The 15,670-nt window shown below is 37.2% G+C and overlaps 1 protein-coding gene across 1 annotated transcript in view; it reads right to left on the reverse strand.

Moving 5' to 3' along the window:
• Nucleotides 1-2,621: 2,621 nt before the first annotated feature.
• lama2 (laminin, alpha 2) overlaps nt 2,622-15,670 on the reverse strand; it is a 185,763-nt gene continuing 172,714 nt past the window's right edge. Inside the window, exons 60-73 of the mRNA XM_032543629.1 lie at nt 14,861-15,012; nt 14,494-14,728; nt 12,981-13,169; nt 10,946-11,137; nt 7,280-7,392; nt 6,606-6,699; nt 6,269-6,364; nt 5,749-5,829; nt 5,492-5,569; nt 5,255-5,333; nt 4,968-5,099; nt 4,615-4,745; nt 4,131-4,350; nt 2,622-3,956 (exon numbers count right to left, since the gene is read on the reverse strand). Of these exons, the coding sequence (XP_032399520.1) occupies nt 3,796-3,956; nt 4,131-4,350; nt 4,615-4,745; nt 4,968-5,099; nt 5,255-5,333; nt 5,492-5,569; nt 5,749-5,829; nt 6,269-6,364; nt 6,606-6,699; nt 7,280-7,392; nt 10,946-11,137; nt 12,981-13,169; nt 14,494-14,728; nt 14,861-15,012 (1,953 nt within the window). The 3' untranslated portion in view covers nt 2,622-3,795. The remainder of the gene's footprint in view (nt 3,957-4,130; nt 4,351-4,614; nt 4,746-4,967; nt 5,100-5,254; nt 5,334-5,491; nt 5,570-5,748; nt 5,830-6,268; nt 6,365-6,605; nt 6,700-7,279; nt 7,393-10,945; nt 11,138-12,980; nt 13,170-14,493; nt 14,729-14,860; nt 15,013-15,670) is intronic.

Below are 15,670 nucleotides of genomic sequence, written 5' to 3' on the forward strand. Positions count from 1 at the left end.
AAGTCATTTTCCCTATTCTTTTGACATACTATTCTATGACTTTGTATCACATGCTATACTATGATTTTTTTATGATTTTTTTCAACATACTGTACTATGAATCTTTTTAGACACACTATAACTTTTTTAAATACTTTTTTCCGACATACTATAACCTATGTTTTTGACATACTTTACAATAAGTTTTTCATATTTTTTTCGGCGTACTAAAATCATTTTCATTATTTTTCTTGACATACTATTATGACTTTTTAATGAATTTTCAACATACAAAACTATAACTATTTAATGACATTTTCAACATTCTATACTATGACTTTTTTCGACATACTATACTTTGACTTTTTAATGAATTTTTGACATATTATACTATGACTGTTTAATGACATTTGTACATGCTAGTCTGACCTTTTTATAAATTTGGTCAACATACTGTACAATTACTTTTTTTACTTTAATCAACATATGACTTTTTATAATTTTTTTCAATATACTATACCACGACATTTGTTATTATCTTAATTCACGACAATTACATATTACAATTACTTTTTGTGACATACTATACTATGACTTTTATTATTTTTTAAACATACTATACTATGAATTTTTAAATATTTTTTAACATACTATGACTTGTTTTAGACATACTATGCTATGACGTTTTTAAAGAATTTTTTTAATACTATAACTTTTTTTTTTGACATACTTTAATATGACTTTTTTAGCATACTATATACTATAGCTTTTGCAAAATAACTTTATAAATTTTTTATTTTTTCGGCATACTATACTAAGACTTTTTCATTAGTTTTTTTGACATACTATTCTATGACTTTTTAATACACACTTTGATATAACATTTTTATGATTTTTTTTGAGACTATACTATGAATCTTTTTAGACATACTAGTATGACTTTTTTTCAACATACTATACTGTGAGTTTTACAATTTTTTTTGACATACTAAATTATGACCTTTAATGAATCTTTTGACATAACATACTATGATGTTTTTGTTATTTTTTCGACATACTATAGTATCACTTTTTCATGAAATTTTCTACATACTATACCATGACTTCTTTTCGATATACTATACTGTGATTTATTTTGACACACTTTACAATGTCTTTGGTAACATACTATACTATGACTTTTTTTTACAATTTTTTTCAACATACCACACTATGACTTTAAAAAAATAAAATAAACATTTTATATTATGATTTTATTTCACATACTATACTATGACTTTGTCTGACTTTTTGACATAGTAAACTGTGACTTTTTATGACTTTTTTCAGCATATTACAACGTTACTTTTTTAGACATACTATAGTGTACATTTTTTAGTTTTATGACATACTACACTATGACATTTCATGACTTTTATCATACTATACTATGACTTTTTTTCCGACATATTTAAATCACTTTTTTGACATACTATACTATTTCCTGAATTTTTGAAATACTATACTATGACTTTTTCCTGAAATATTTGCTCTTTTATTACTTTTTAATGAGAGTCTATGCTATGACTTTTTTATTTATATACTATAATAGGACTTGTATGATATTTAATTTTTTTGTGACATACTATGACTTTTTAAGACATAGTATAGTATGTCATAAAAAGTAATGTAAAAGTCATAGTGTAGTATGTCATAAAAAGTTGTAGTATGTTAAAGTGAAAAAAAGACTTAGTATGTCATAAAAGAGTCATGAAAATATGAGGGATTGTAGAACTAGTATTTGACCAATAAACTCATATTAAGAAAGTTGAAGAAAATATCTTTGGCAATTTGATCTCATTGTAATGTTGTGTTGTTAGGGGGAAGTGATGCAATGAGCTGTAGTGTACAGGATTTTCCTCCTGATGGAGTCTTCACTCTGGTGGGGGTGAAGCAGTGAGGAGCAATTGCTGAAGATCTTGATGGTTGAGATGTAGAGCATGACCTCACTGGAAGATGCTGTGATGAAGATCAGAGATGAATGGTGTGGAGGAGTATGTAACAAAAGTCATAAAAAAAAAAATGTCATAGTATGTCAAAACTATAAGTCATATATATTTAATAAAATAATAGTAAGTCATAAAAAGTAATACTGAAAATGTAATCAACCTTCAATGCTTTTTAAGACCCCATGGAGACCCTATCTTAATTCTTGTCTCTAGAACACAGTATACCAAAGAAATGTTGAATTAAATCAAGATAGCAAGCATAAATTATCTAATTAATTTAATAATTAGCAATTTATTATGGGAATCATCACTGAATCATCAGATGTAGTCTCTCTGTTATAGTAGCTGTGAAGTGCAGTTGCACTAGCTAGTTTTATTTTTTTTCTAAGATTCTTTTGAATCTTAAATCTTTTTTCTCAACATCAGTCGATGTTTTATCCCAAAAAAAAGTAACGTTTTATCCCCAAAAAAAGTTCAAACTAATATTTTTTTCTTCTAAAAATATCATGGAATTGTGCTTCCATGAGTGATGCCACACAGAGTACTGACACATACTCCTCGTCCAGAAGAGATTCCTCATTATTTCCATGAATACATTGCAACGTTGAATCCTCATATTCTGCAGTTTTAAAGAAGGACAGGACAATCTTTTTAATGGCATTAGGAATATATTTCAGAAAGATGCTGAAGCATTTTTTCAGCCACACCATGCAAAACATAACACACAAATACAGGCATCTGGCTTTAGAACCATTGGATCAGCGGTTTTCTTGTTGTAATTTTAAGATCTCTGAAGATCACGGGTTGCTGTATCTGTTGCTTTAAAGAGGGCTGAACAGAAGTCCAACTTCATCTGTTGTCTTGAGGGTGAGAAGGTAAACATTGCAACTAAAGTACTCAACATGCCATGTTCTACCTTTTCAAGAGGGACTTCTCTGGAAACCAAATCTGATTAAATGTCTAAATAATCACAGCATCATCACCAAAATATTAGCTTGAATACCCTGAGCATATGTAACCATAGCACAGATATTAAAACTAAAATCTTTCTTCATATAAAAACTATAAAACACATTTTAAAACACTGAGACCTCAATTTGTAGCCATGATAAGATTTATTGACCAGATCCTTACACGTACATTAAGTCAGGGTCTCATACTGAAAATTTTAACTTTGCATGTTGTAAGCCTCAAATAAGAGCAAAACATAGGTGTTTTCATGCTGTTTAGACATTTGTAATTTAGAAATTAAAACAATGCAGAAACAACTTAAACGACCAAGTTAGTTTAAACAAATACAAGGAATTTTGCTCTTTATCAGGTACAAAGGCATCAAGGTAACACAGGTGTGTGTCATATTTAAGCCTGACTCAATCAAACTAACCATATAGTTGCGGTTTCCAAACTTTTTTTCTCAAGCAACCCCTGTCTAAGTAATATTTTATGGATTTTCATATTCAAAGCATAACTGTAACAGTATTGGTAAACTGCAGGAAGTAAAATGGCAGAATTATGACCAGATCATTTCCTGTTGTTTTTAGGAGCTTTCAGTAGTTTTTTCTTGAATTTGAAACATTCAGTGTTTCTTCTCCCTGACGCTTGGCCACTGTTCTAGAAGCTCTTTTTCTAATGCAGGATGAAGCTGTTTAGCAGAGAAACTTGATGCCTTTGTACTTAATAAAAATTCAACTTGGGCTTGAAAGATATGACCTACTTTTTGGACTCAGCACCTGGCCAACACAATGATATATAAACATTGTGCCCAGTGCAGGTTCTGGACGTACTACTGTAATAGGGAAACAACAAAGGTGAAGCTCTATGCTAACGGTTACGCAGTTACAGCAGGACAGGAGAGAGGCTGGACTCCTTTAATCTCTAGAGCCTTGTTGAACTGCACATCCATAGTCTTGGAAGCCTTGGTGATCTTCAGGTTCTTTAAACAACCTTTGAAGGAAGTGCTGGTAGAGAGAGCTGCCTGTCGAACTCCAGCTGAGAGAGAAATAAAACATGTATGTAATGTTAAAATACTCTCCTTCATAGAAATGTATCTATTATATTTCATATAATATGTTTCTACCACAGCGGCAGAGCCACAACAGATTACAGTCCTTATGTGTTAACAGATGTATTATTTTAAGGATGTGTGTTAGAAGGCAGTCATACCTGGATATCCTCCGACATAGATGGGGTCGTTGGTATCGCACGTGTTGGAGCGCGGGTTGGGACTCTCTGCTTTACTCTCCTTCTCATCGACCACCAGTTCCAACCTGTGCCGAAGCTTCTTGGCAATGACGGAGTGCCACTGACCGTCGCAGAAGCCCTCGCCCTCAGGCACATGCTCCGCTGTGATCCGTCCAGCTCCGTTGTCTACGTGGAAGAGCAGCTAGGGGCAGAAGGATCAAATCAATGTTTTTTTCCGCCACTATCAATCTATAGCTAGCACACACATGAAATGTGCTAAAGTTTAAAATCGATTCAAGGAAGAATTTTAACATTCTAGGAAGTATGCAAAGACTTAGATAAGAAGATGGTATCACTTTCATATGTCTTAACCTAGCGTGAGAAATGGAAACAGCTAGCCCGACTGTCTAACCATGACCAAATCCCTACCAAATGTTGAACTATTTTTTAAATCTTTGTTACGTACCTTGCCTTCAACGATTTCTAGTCCCAGTCCATTGTTGGCTTGGTTACTGATGGCCAAAAGCACTCCACTGGTTCTGCTGGTCCTGAACTCTAATGCTATCGACACATCCAGACCCACTCTGTAAGACGAGACTACAGAGAGAGTTTTTTTTATTATTCACCTTTTCTAACATGAAAAGAAAAATTTTAAAATTTAACCGAACTGGATTTTCCACTGAGGTTACACGTTTATTAAGTCAATATTAGGAAGTTGCTGCATAGCTGCTAGGGTGTTGCTAGACACATCACAACCACATACTGTACAGTAGCTAACCCCATGACAGACTGACAGGGGACTTCAGTGTATCATCTCACCTGCTTTCAGGAAGCCAGTGCCGTCAAAATAGGTGCCCGTCTCTATGGCAACGAAGCATCTTCCTACCATGTGACTGGAGGTGGGTGTGTCCATGTTCAATTTAAAGTCCTCAATGGAGGCCTCAGGGCGACCTAGGCAAAGAAGAGAGAGAGAGGGGATTTTTTTTTTTTTTTAAATGCCTGCATTAACAAATATTTGAGAAACAGCAAATGAGTAACAGTTCAAAGCTGGACAGGTAGAGGTGTGTGAAATGTGTGCAATCGTGAATACAATACAAATGAATTACCTGTAGCAGCTGCCTTGGTGCTCACAGGACCTCCCACCATCTTAAAGTTACGGACACATCCATTTATACTGTAGAGAATCTAGGAACATGAAAAGAGAGAAGGTTTGGTTTATTCAAACAAAATAATTAAGAAAATGAATCAATCAACAATCCTTCCAGTGTCAATGTTCAGGTGTAACTGCAAATTAGGTTAACTGATATCCACTTTCAGTATCTTTATGTGTGCTTGTTTTTTACCGGCCCAATCCTCTTGCTGGTGTAGTTTTGTGGTAATCCACCCACATACAGCATTCCCACCACATCTAACAGGTCAGCCTGGTAAAAACAAAGTAAGTTATTAATGCAACCATAAAACAATGTTTTAAAACTTGATCATTTGTCTTTGTATTTTTTTCTTTCTTTACTAATCTGCCATGCAACTACTTGTATGTGCAGTTTGGTAGAATATTTCATAGGAGAAAATGGTTAGAATAGAACCAAATAAAAGGATGTACCTTCTTTGGGCTGATCATCTGTTTACTGTATCGCCCATCAACCGTAAGTAGACCTCTTTGCTTGATCCGACTCACACGTATCTGAGGTTAAAAGATAAAACATGGACAGGACGCATTTAGACCAATAGACAAGTACGGTCCTGTCACAGTATCAACAGAGACTATATGTTGTTTTAGATGTAAAGAAAGACAAATGTTACCACATTATGTGCTTAATATTAAGATTTAGTGTTCATTAACGATGTAACAAAGTGGTTAATTCTTCTAGAAAGTTGGGACTTTATGTGATAAATGAGTCTCCAGGATGTAATGTTCTGGATGGCAGAAACAAGGAAGCTGTGCCAAAACAATTGTGAAAATGATGTGTAATGCATCTAGGTCAGTGAAGAGAGGATTCTATTTTGAAGAGTGAAGCCTTTTCCATACATAATATACAATTAACATAGGATCTAAATAGCTAATAAATAAATCAATGGGGGACAAATGGAGCATCTAGAATGAAAGACTAGAACTGTCCCACCTTGTGCCAGTTCCCATCAGTAATGGAGAAGGGGACGCAGCCAGATATGTTTCCATGACCAAGATCATAACCCAGACAGACCTGCCCGTCCTTGATCTACAGGAAGAGAGAGACATAGTCACAACTCCTGCTGTGCCAGTGAGTCTGGTTTAGTACTTTATGGCACAAAACAAAGTGGGTGCTGTTCTCCTGATGTAAACAGAGCTGAAGTCTGAAGTCTGTGCTTTAAGATACAAAGAAGCAACTTGTGTTATCCTAAACCAACTTGAATTTAAACTTTTAAGGACAACTAGAGAAAACTTAACCTACAGAAAGACATTTAGAGCAGTATGTGTACCTGTATGGTAACAAAGTCAGCATGGTTGATTCTTGCCATGTAGAGAACCAGACCAGACTGCTCCTTCGTCCTCAGCTCAAACTCCAATATTAGCCTGAGACGCACATACAAAAACAAATCTTAGAGATTATTAAAATAGTATATATTATTACACAAATAAAACATTTACCAAATGAGCGTTTTTATCAGATTACTTGAAATGAAAGAAAAAATTCTGGATTCACACAGGGTTTAAACAAACAAATAAATAAATAAATAGCAAAGGTGTTACCCTAACCCTAACCAACCCTACCTAACCCTAATTAATCCTACCTAACCCTAATTAACCCTACCCTACCCTAACTAACCCTAACCAACCCTACTTAGCCCAACCTAATGGCTACTTTTACTTTATATACTGTATTTATATAGTATATGTATATGCTTGCAATGAAGATTCTTTCAGCTATATTTATATCATTGCAAAAGTTGTATTGAGTTATAAACATAGTCATTACAACTACTGTGGGTCAGGTGTTGGAAATCTCTCCAAATGCTTCTACAGTTACCTGGCAGGTGTTATATAATTTGCACTATTTATCACATGTCCTCCCAAGCCGCATTGTGTGCACTGCACTGACGGGCAGCAACACAAAATAAAACTAAATAAATGAAGATTTAATCTGAATACATACCTCTCTCTGACTTTGGTGTCATCAAAAGCAAAGCTCATGTGGCTGTTCCTGGTCAGTCCAAATTGAAAGGCCTTCTCCAGGGCTGTCGGGGCCACAGCTGATGCACATGAATCCTGGAGATTAAACATAAAATGCAAATTACACTGACAGGGTTTCATAACGTTGCTCCTATGGCCTCTTGTCAACAGGCACCTTAACACCTGCGCAGAACACGTCAATCACGCTAATAGGGTTTTTGTTTCTGATCTGCAGGGAGGTAAAGGGCTGGTTGGTCACAGTGGGTTACGGAACAGTTCTTTATATACAACAAGTAAATAAAGAGCTCACAGAAGACAGAATTTATGTATGTCTTGGATGTGCAATAGAAATTTAGTATATATTTTCATAGTGCAAATTACCATACAGAAAACGTTGGATGGTCACAGCCACAAGTTGCAGCATAGAGCCTATTAAAATGTGTTGAAAGTGCAGTCATCTTTCATAACTGTTACTTTTCTTACTCCTGTCAAGGTAGATTTGCCGGCACTGTTTTTAAATCAATCAACCCTCCCACAGTTTGAGCATCAAAAATCCGGCACATATTTTCTTTTCATCTAAACCAGACATCATACTCTACAGTCTGATTTCCGTCTGTGCTTCACAGCAGTGAAAACAAAGTATTAGAGTATAAGGACCATGCAGTGGAAAAACGCCTTTGCTGTGCCCCTTGGTGTTTACAGAAAGCAGGTTGGCCAGTGACCAGAAGGTGTCAGTGTTGTAATAGGCATCCTAATATATAACTTTTTTCTTTTTACTCTGTTTCTCCTGCAGTCTTCTTCTCTCATCTACTTGCCTCTTCTTTATTCCTTCTCTCCCTCATAGCTCTTCTTGTCCTTGTCCAATATATCGTTCTTTTCCTCTTCACTACTTTACTCCCGTATTCTCTTTCATCTAACTTTTCAACATTTTCCTTTTTCTATTTTTTCCTGTCCTGTTAACCACGCTCTTTTCATATCTTCGTCTTCTTTTACCATAAACTCAACTTTCCTTTGCTTTTTTCTCTCTAAAATCATGTCTCTTCTCTCCCTCTCAATTCAATTTATTTATAGTGTCAAATCCCGACAAACATTATCTCGGGACACTTTTCTCTCGTCCATATTTTTATTTACAACTCCTTTCCTCTACCCTAACTGTTCTTTTACTGTCCTTTACTACTTTTCTTCATCTCTTTGCTTTCATCACTACTTTGCTTGAAGGCTCACCTCCACTGGTTTTCATTTCTTTCTTTATCCACTTCCATCTTCTCTTTAATTCTCTTGTAAAGATCTCCATCTCCTTCCACCTCACATCCTCTACTTTCCTGTCTTTGCCCTTCCTCCCATCTTTCCACCCTTTACTTTCTTCACTTTCCTGCTGTATCCTCTCCACTCCTCTTCTTCCTCTCCTGATCTTGTAGACTCCTCTCCAACTGTGTCCTCTTCTACCATTTTCTGTCACTTGTTCTCCACAACCTCTCTTTTACCTTCGCTCATTTACTCTTTTTTTTTTTTTACCACTTTTGCCTAATTTTCTCTTTCTAACTTTCTTCTCTCTTGCTCCTCTTACTTTTTCCACCTTGCCAAATCTCCTCTCCTCCCATCTCATCATCATCCCCTTCATTCTGTTCCTCTCTTCTCATCATATTTCCTCCTCTCTTCATTTCTTGTCATAACCACCTCCTTTCATCTGTCTGTTTCTGTCCTCTACCTTCAGCTGATTTTCACCTATCTATTTCTTCTCAGACCTATACCTTTTTGTCATCCTCTCCTTCGTCATCTCAACTTTTCTCACCTGTTCTCCACTCTCACTTCTTGCTCCTCCGTTTGTCTCTAAACCTGTCCTCGACAGATTCTCTACGTTTATGTCCTTTTCTCCAATCTCTTCTTCCTATTTCCTTTCCTCTCTTGAATAAATCTCCTACTAAGTGACAAAGCTAGTTTGCCATACCTCCAGTGTCAGTGTGAGACAAAGTTGGAGAGAGGGAGAGCGTCTGAGACAACTGAGTGTCTGAGTGTGTGTGTGTGTGTGTCTTAATCTCCTCTCGTCTCTTGTTCTCTTTCAACTGAAGACATTCCCCACACCGTGACCTTGCTTTGTTACAGCTGACACTCACCTCTTATCATGCTCTGTCCTCACATCTGTTCCTCCTCCTCAACCTCCCTCTTTTTTCCTCTCTCATTCTCTCCCCATCTGACAAAAGGGAGATGTCACTTGCTCAGAAGCTCTTTCTTTCCCTCTCCTTTCATTCTTCTCCTGCTTCCTCTCTTCCGTCTTTCCATTAAGCCAACAAAAGGCGGGTGCTGCTCCATTCAGAAAGACTCTCTTCCTCTCTTTCCTCCTCTTCCTTGACGGGTTCACCTTTTCTCCCCTGCTCACATCTATACCCCTCTCTGTCTGCTATCCTCTTTCATACTTCTCTTATTTCCTCCCTTTCTCTCATCCCCTCTACGTCTTTCCATTAAGCTAACAATAGGGAGACGCTCTTCCATTCAGAGTGACTGGGCTTTGGTTGGAGGTCACACCAATAGAATCTGAAGTCATTTCGTTGGGATTCTGTGAAATTGTAAAATTGTGTGTGTGTGTGCATGCGTGTGTACAAGTGAAGACAAGCCTGTATTTATGTATGTGTTGCTGCTATCACTCTTGAGAGATCAGAAATTCTTGCTCTCATTATTGTAGTTTTCAGAGAAGCTACTTTTTTGGCCTCTGGTAGTAGTAAATACACAGACACACGACACGATACTGCTCAACTCATGACCAATTTGAATACTGTGCAATGTTCTTTAAGCAGTCAGCTGACACCATATTCCATAGTAGAATTTCAAACTTAGGTCTTGATATGAAAGTAGAAAAGCTTGAAGCAAATAAGACTGCAGACACAACAGCTGTACAACTGCACCAAGATGCTAAGAAGTCAGACGCCTCTGAGCTCCATCCACAGGAAATAAAACTTGTTAGAGTAAATATGTCACTATGTTACTGAATCACCTGGAAATAAATAACTGTAATGTGAGCCAGCAGCTGGGTGGCTTGTTACAACACTTCACCATAACAGTATGAAATGAGGAAGGCTCTCCCTTCTCTCAATAACTAATGTCAAGGGCTCTTGGCTAAAGCATTTAACCCCGAGCAGCTCAAGGAGACCTGGTCAGTGGCAATCAGTGGAAGACTCTGGTTGCACAAAGCAGCTCAGTACAAATGTGAAGTAGTTCGATGAAAAAGGCTTTACTTAACTGACTTTCTCTGGGTGAAAATAAGTTTAAATAGAGAAATCCAGTTTAAATGGAAGACAGGAATAACTTATCTCCCAAAACCGGTATATAAATACATTTAAAATTACACAAAAAAAATATATATATACAGTATATGTATAATATGGGCCATTACAGGTTTCTACCACATACTGTATATTTTATAATTATTCAACGTGATTGGTATTTATGTGTGTGAAACAAATAAACCAACATAAATAAACAAACAAACAACCAAATAAATAAAGGAAATGAGAGAGAAATTCAGAAAGGTTTACCGTTACAGTTGATTGTTCAGTGTGTGTGTTGCAGATTAGGTCTGGTTATATTCTATATCTCTGTTAAAGTCAACAAGTCTTATAAAAAGATTGGTGTGTGTGTGTGTGTGTGTGTATACCACATCAGCGCTGGGCTCCTGTTTAGCAGTGGGTGGGGTTGCAGCAGCAGGGGGTGTGGCAGCAGGTGTGGCAGGGGGCGTGGTCTCCTGCGGTGCGTCAGCGTCAGGGAGGGGGAAGGAAGGAGGATTAGTGGCAGCCACAGAGCCAGAATGGCGACAGTGTTTATGACAAGCACACAGCTCTCCAATCAGCTACAGGCAGGCAATGATGTCATAAACACGAAAGGTCAAAGAGGTTAAGCAATAGAGAAACTTCAAGCTCTTTTTTGTTTTAGCCTAAATTGAAGCATGATAAAGAACGTTGAGCAATATTTTATGAAATCAGTTCTCTTTCCTTTTTAGAGTCTGACCATGTTAGTTTGTTACCTCTGGAGAAGAATCAAGTAAAGTTTCCATTTTGTTTTTCAATCAACAAGTCCTGTTTTGGAGCTGGTAATTTATTTACACTATGTTATACTTTGTTAATGCTAAATTTCAGTGTAACTGAGGGAAATAAGGGAGCTGCAATAAAAAAGGATAATTACAGGCAGTCATGATATCATCAATCTGCAAGAAAGTAACAGAAAGTAAAAAAAGAATTACAATCTTACAAAATTAAATGTGATTCTTATTGTTTAGAGGCTTACTGGAGCCTGTAAGGTGCCACTCCTAGAGCATCATAAACCTCTAAACTGGTGCTCACAACTATCTCAAGAATCAAAAGTACAGACTATGTTGTGACACAAAAGCGGGAGATAAAGAAGCCTCTTTATTCAAGCACATGCTGAGACTGTTGTTTACTGTGACTCAACTTGTGATTACTTCTTCAGTCTGACAATATTGTTTTGATGTTGCTGAAAAATGCATGTTGCATTCTGTGTGCAGAGTGCTGCCACAGAGACACTAAATACACTTCGGGACAGAGGCCAGGGACACAGAAACTAAGACATTGGTTCATAAGCTGCAAATAGTGACGCTGTTGGAGTAAAGGGCATGTCCACTGACATTTCTTTTTCTTTCTAAATATCTCCCATTGCCCTCTGAAGTCTGATAAGACACTTGCTTGTCGTGGCTGTAATGGAAAGCTGTTCCAAGAATCAACATTAACATATGATAATTACTCACTGAAATATGGTGAAAACCTATCTTCAACCTCAGGTAAAATGTAAAGCTATAGCTTCTCACAGCCTTTACTCTACAGTATATCATAAAGCAGATATATAGGAGCCCATAAAGCAACAAGCCACAGAGTTATACCTATGCTGGCAGAGCTCCGTGCTTCATGTTCAATGTCCTTTTAGAGGTGTAGTTTAGCAGGTAACTGGGTAACTGATAAACTATGACTGCTGTGAGGCTTATAATATATTAAATAAATATAATATATCTTGCCTATCCCAATGCTAAGGTTATGATGTGAATGACACACTGCCTTCCAGCCTCTAAGCATAGTAGCTAAATGTTAGCTGAGAGTCTTTTGGCTCCTATGGGCTCATAAAGCATAAATTGCATGCACAGTTAGCGTAGCGTAGCGCCATGTCTCCGCACTGCATGACAGGCTGCCAGAGGTAGACTTTAGTGGCTCAAGGCTAAAGGGACTATAAAGTAGAGTTAATGGGCTGTACAACTGCTATGTGATGAAGCGCTAAGCTAACAGGGCGAGGCCATGGCTGCATTTCATCAGAGAGAAATAGTTTTGTGTGTGTTTGTGTGTGTGTGTGTGTGTGTGTGTTTGTTTGTTTGTTTGTTTGTTTGTGGCTCATGTGATTCTATTTACTGTACTGCATCTTTACTATATGTGTGTACTTTCTCTGTGGGCATCTGTATGTAAATGTGCCAATAGCTTAAGATAGGCAGCAAAAACAAAGGTGTTATTATATTACTGTAAATGTAAACCCTCTGGTGTAATATGAATATCCCTTACTTGCTAACGTAACTCATTAATTTTCATTACCTCAACACCTTCTGTTAGAAAAGTATTGATAATGAAAGATCCCCAATAAAGGGTTAGGCCCAAATGGCATGTGGGGCCAAACCCCCATTCTTTTAAAACCATTACGCGGGAGGCCTGGAGAGGGGGTTTTAAAGGTTTGGGTGGGTTGGTGGGGAGGAGCGGCTTTGATCCTTTTTCCCTTCCCCGGCTCTTTCTTTGCGAAGAGGAAAAGGTTTTGGGCCCCGGGGGGCCGGGGTTGGGGGCCCTTTGGGCCAATTTCAGCATTCTAAAAAGGAAAAAGGGCCCGGGGGAAACCTGAAGAGGATGAGGAGGGTGTTTAGTTTTTAAAATGACGAATTTTTAGCTGATGCAGACGGGAAAACATTAGAATGATTTAAAAACCACTTTGAAAATTACAGGGACCTTTTAAGGTGTTTTTCCTTTTTGGGGCAAAAAATTTAAATGAAGGGCGGGTTTTTTGGCATTTCCATTTTAATTCCCAATTACACCCAAGGGGGGTTAAGTACTGTACAAAATTAACATAACATTAAATCTTTGGGGAACTTTCAAACTCTGCCCCAATTTTAAGGTTTCCCATCCCCATGTATGAGTTTTTAAGTGCTAAAAAAAATTTAAAGTATAAAAAGGGTTATTTGAAAATAAAGAAAGAAGGGATAATCTTTTAAAAAAAGGATTTTGGGTTTTTCAATACAATCCACAAAAAGTTGATGGGAAATCACAAAGATGTAGTTATTATTATCCCTGGGGGGTCAGAGAAAAAAGGGAAAGTGAGTAAAGACAAAAACACCACAAATAAAAACACAAAGTTAAAGAGAGCGGTGCAATTTGATTTATAGTATTTTTATGAAAATTGGAATTTTCAAATTTAATGGGTTCGGGCAGAAAGAGAGCGGGGTTTTGTCAACACTCTAAACAGCACAAAAAACCCCCCGCAATATTAAATACGCTTTCCCCCAAACCGTTAGGGGGGTCAAAAGGTTTGTTTTCCAAATACAAAAACTTTTTGGGGAAAAACAGGGAAACATGAGGAACATTTTGCTCATTTAAAAAGCCGGTATAAAACAGAGCTTTTAAGGTAAACATTTTAAAGTTTACGAAGAAAAGAAATTGGCCATTTTCCGTTCGGGTTTTTTAACATGGGGGTAAAGGGGGCCGGGAAATTTTTAAATTTAAAAAAGCTGACTCTGCTTGCACCAATTTATTTTTAAAGTCAGCCCCAATTTATTTGGGGGTACTAAAAATTTAGTTTCCCTTTTTTAACCCGCCCTGGACAGGTTTGATGAAAAGAAACTGATTCTTTCATTGTTACAGATTTTTTGAAAAGAAAGTAGCCGGGGGCAGCCCTTATTTAGGGTCCCGCTTCAAAAAAGTGGAAGACATGGAGAAAAAATTTTAAAATTTTAATGATTAATTGAAAATACTTAAAACCCCTTTTAACACAATATTCAGCAATGGTACCCAACCCCTTTTGCTCCGTTTACGAGCTCTGTTTGAATACAGGTACTTGCATGATCATGCCTCCAGAACGGCCTGCACATTTAAATTTTAATAAGAAGAAAAAAAACCAACACACTGCTCCAATCTGCTGAACAATATTTCAAGTTAAAGGGAATTTTCAAGTTCTGTGTTTTAATAAATATACACCTGGCCGCATAAATAGAAAAGATGTTACGTACACAGCGTTGACTATGAGGTTCCATATACATCCCTGGAAAGGGATGTTGGCTCTGTTGGATGTCTGCTCTACGTCTGCAGGAATACCACCGAGAAAGACACGTTGCAAGCTCACTGGCTGGTCGTTGGGAAGCGCTGCCTCCCTCTTTGCCTCCTCGTCCACCTGAACTGCAAAGGATCTGGGGGGAAACACAGACAGACACACAAAGTATTAAATTGAATATGCAAAATAAAGGTCTTCAACAGCAACACAAATTCTATTGCACAGGCAAGAACATAACCACAAACTGAACAGACACACAAACACCAACCTGCCAGGTAGCCTCTCAATGCGCAGCGAGTGCTCTCTCCCATCATTCAGTAAGCCTTGCTCAGGTCGTCTGATGACACGACGGGGACTGTGGCTGCCGGTAAACACCAAGACCTCCAGAGAGCCTTTGTTCAGCATGACTGAGACGTAGGGCTGCGGGAGTTAGAAATAAACTTTATTAGCTGTAGAAATCTGTATGTTCATACTACTCTTAAGACCCAGAGCTGAGAAGAGGAGATACAATGGAGAAGGTAAGGCTCAGGATGAAGTACGAGAAAGGGCTGTGAATTTGACAATAGTACATTATCTAGTAAAAGGCCAATTTATCCAACATTACTGATTCAAAAGTAGATAGTAGACTAGATAAAGACTATTATTTGCAAACATTTTGATGCTAAGCAAAAGTTAATATTACCATCGGCCTTAATGTTAAGCCCCACGTAAAGTGTGGGTGTATTTTCTATAATATAACCTTTATTGAACCAAGAAAACTCTTTTCAAGACTCTCTTGGCCAAGGTAGGCAGCAATAACAGTGTGATACTCACTACAAACATAAAACTGATAACATGTCTCACAAGGTCAGAAGTAGTAAACAAAAAACAATTATAAAACCATGAATAGATTGCCAGCAGGACTCAGATTAAAGATAGCTTATAAGAAATAACCTACAGTGGAACTTTAAAAACAACCTAAGAGCTGAGTGTGAGCTTTCAGCTGTCTTTAATAAGGAATAAATGTCTGATAAAAAGCTAGTAAGTGGACCTTGTTAAGATTTCTTTGTCAAACCAAAAAAAAAACATAAATAAATAA

Source organism: Etheostoma spectabile, chromosome 18 (genome assembly GCF_008692095.1).
Source record: "Etheostoma spectabile isolate EspeVRDwgs_2016 chromosome 18, UIUC_Espe_1.0, whole genome shotgun sequence".
In the NCBI taxonomy this organism is placed as follows: Eukaryota; Metazoa; Chordata; class Actinopteri; order Perciformes; family Percidae; genus Etheostoma; species Etheostoma spectabile.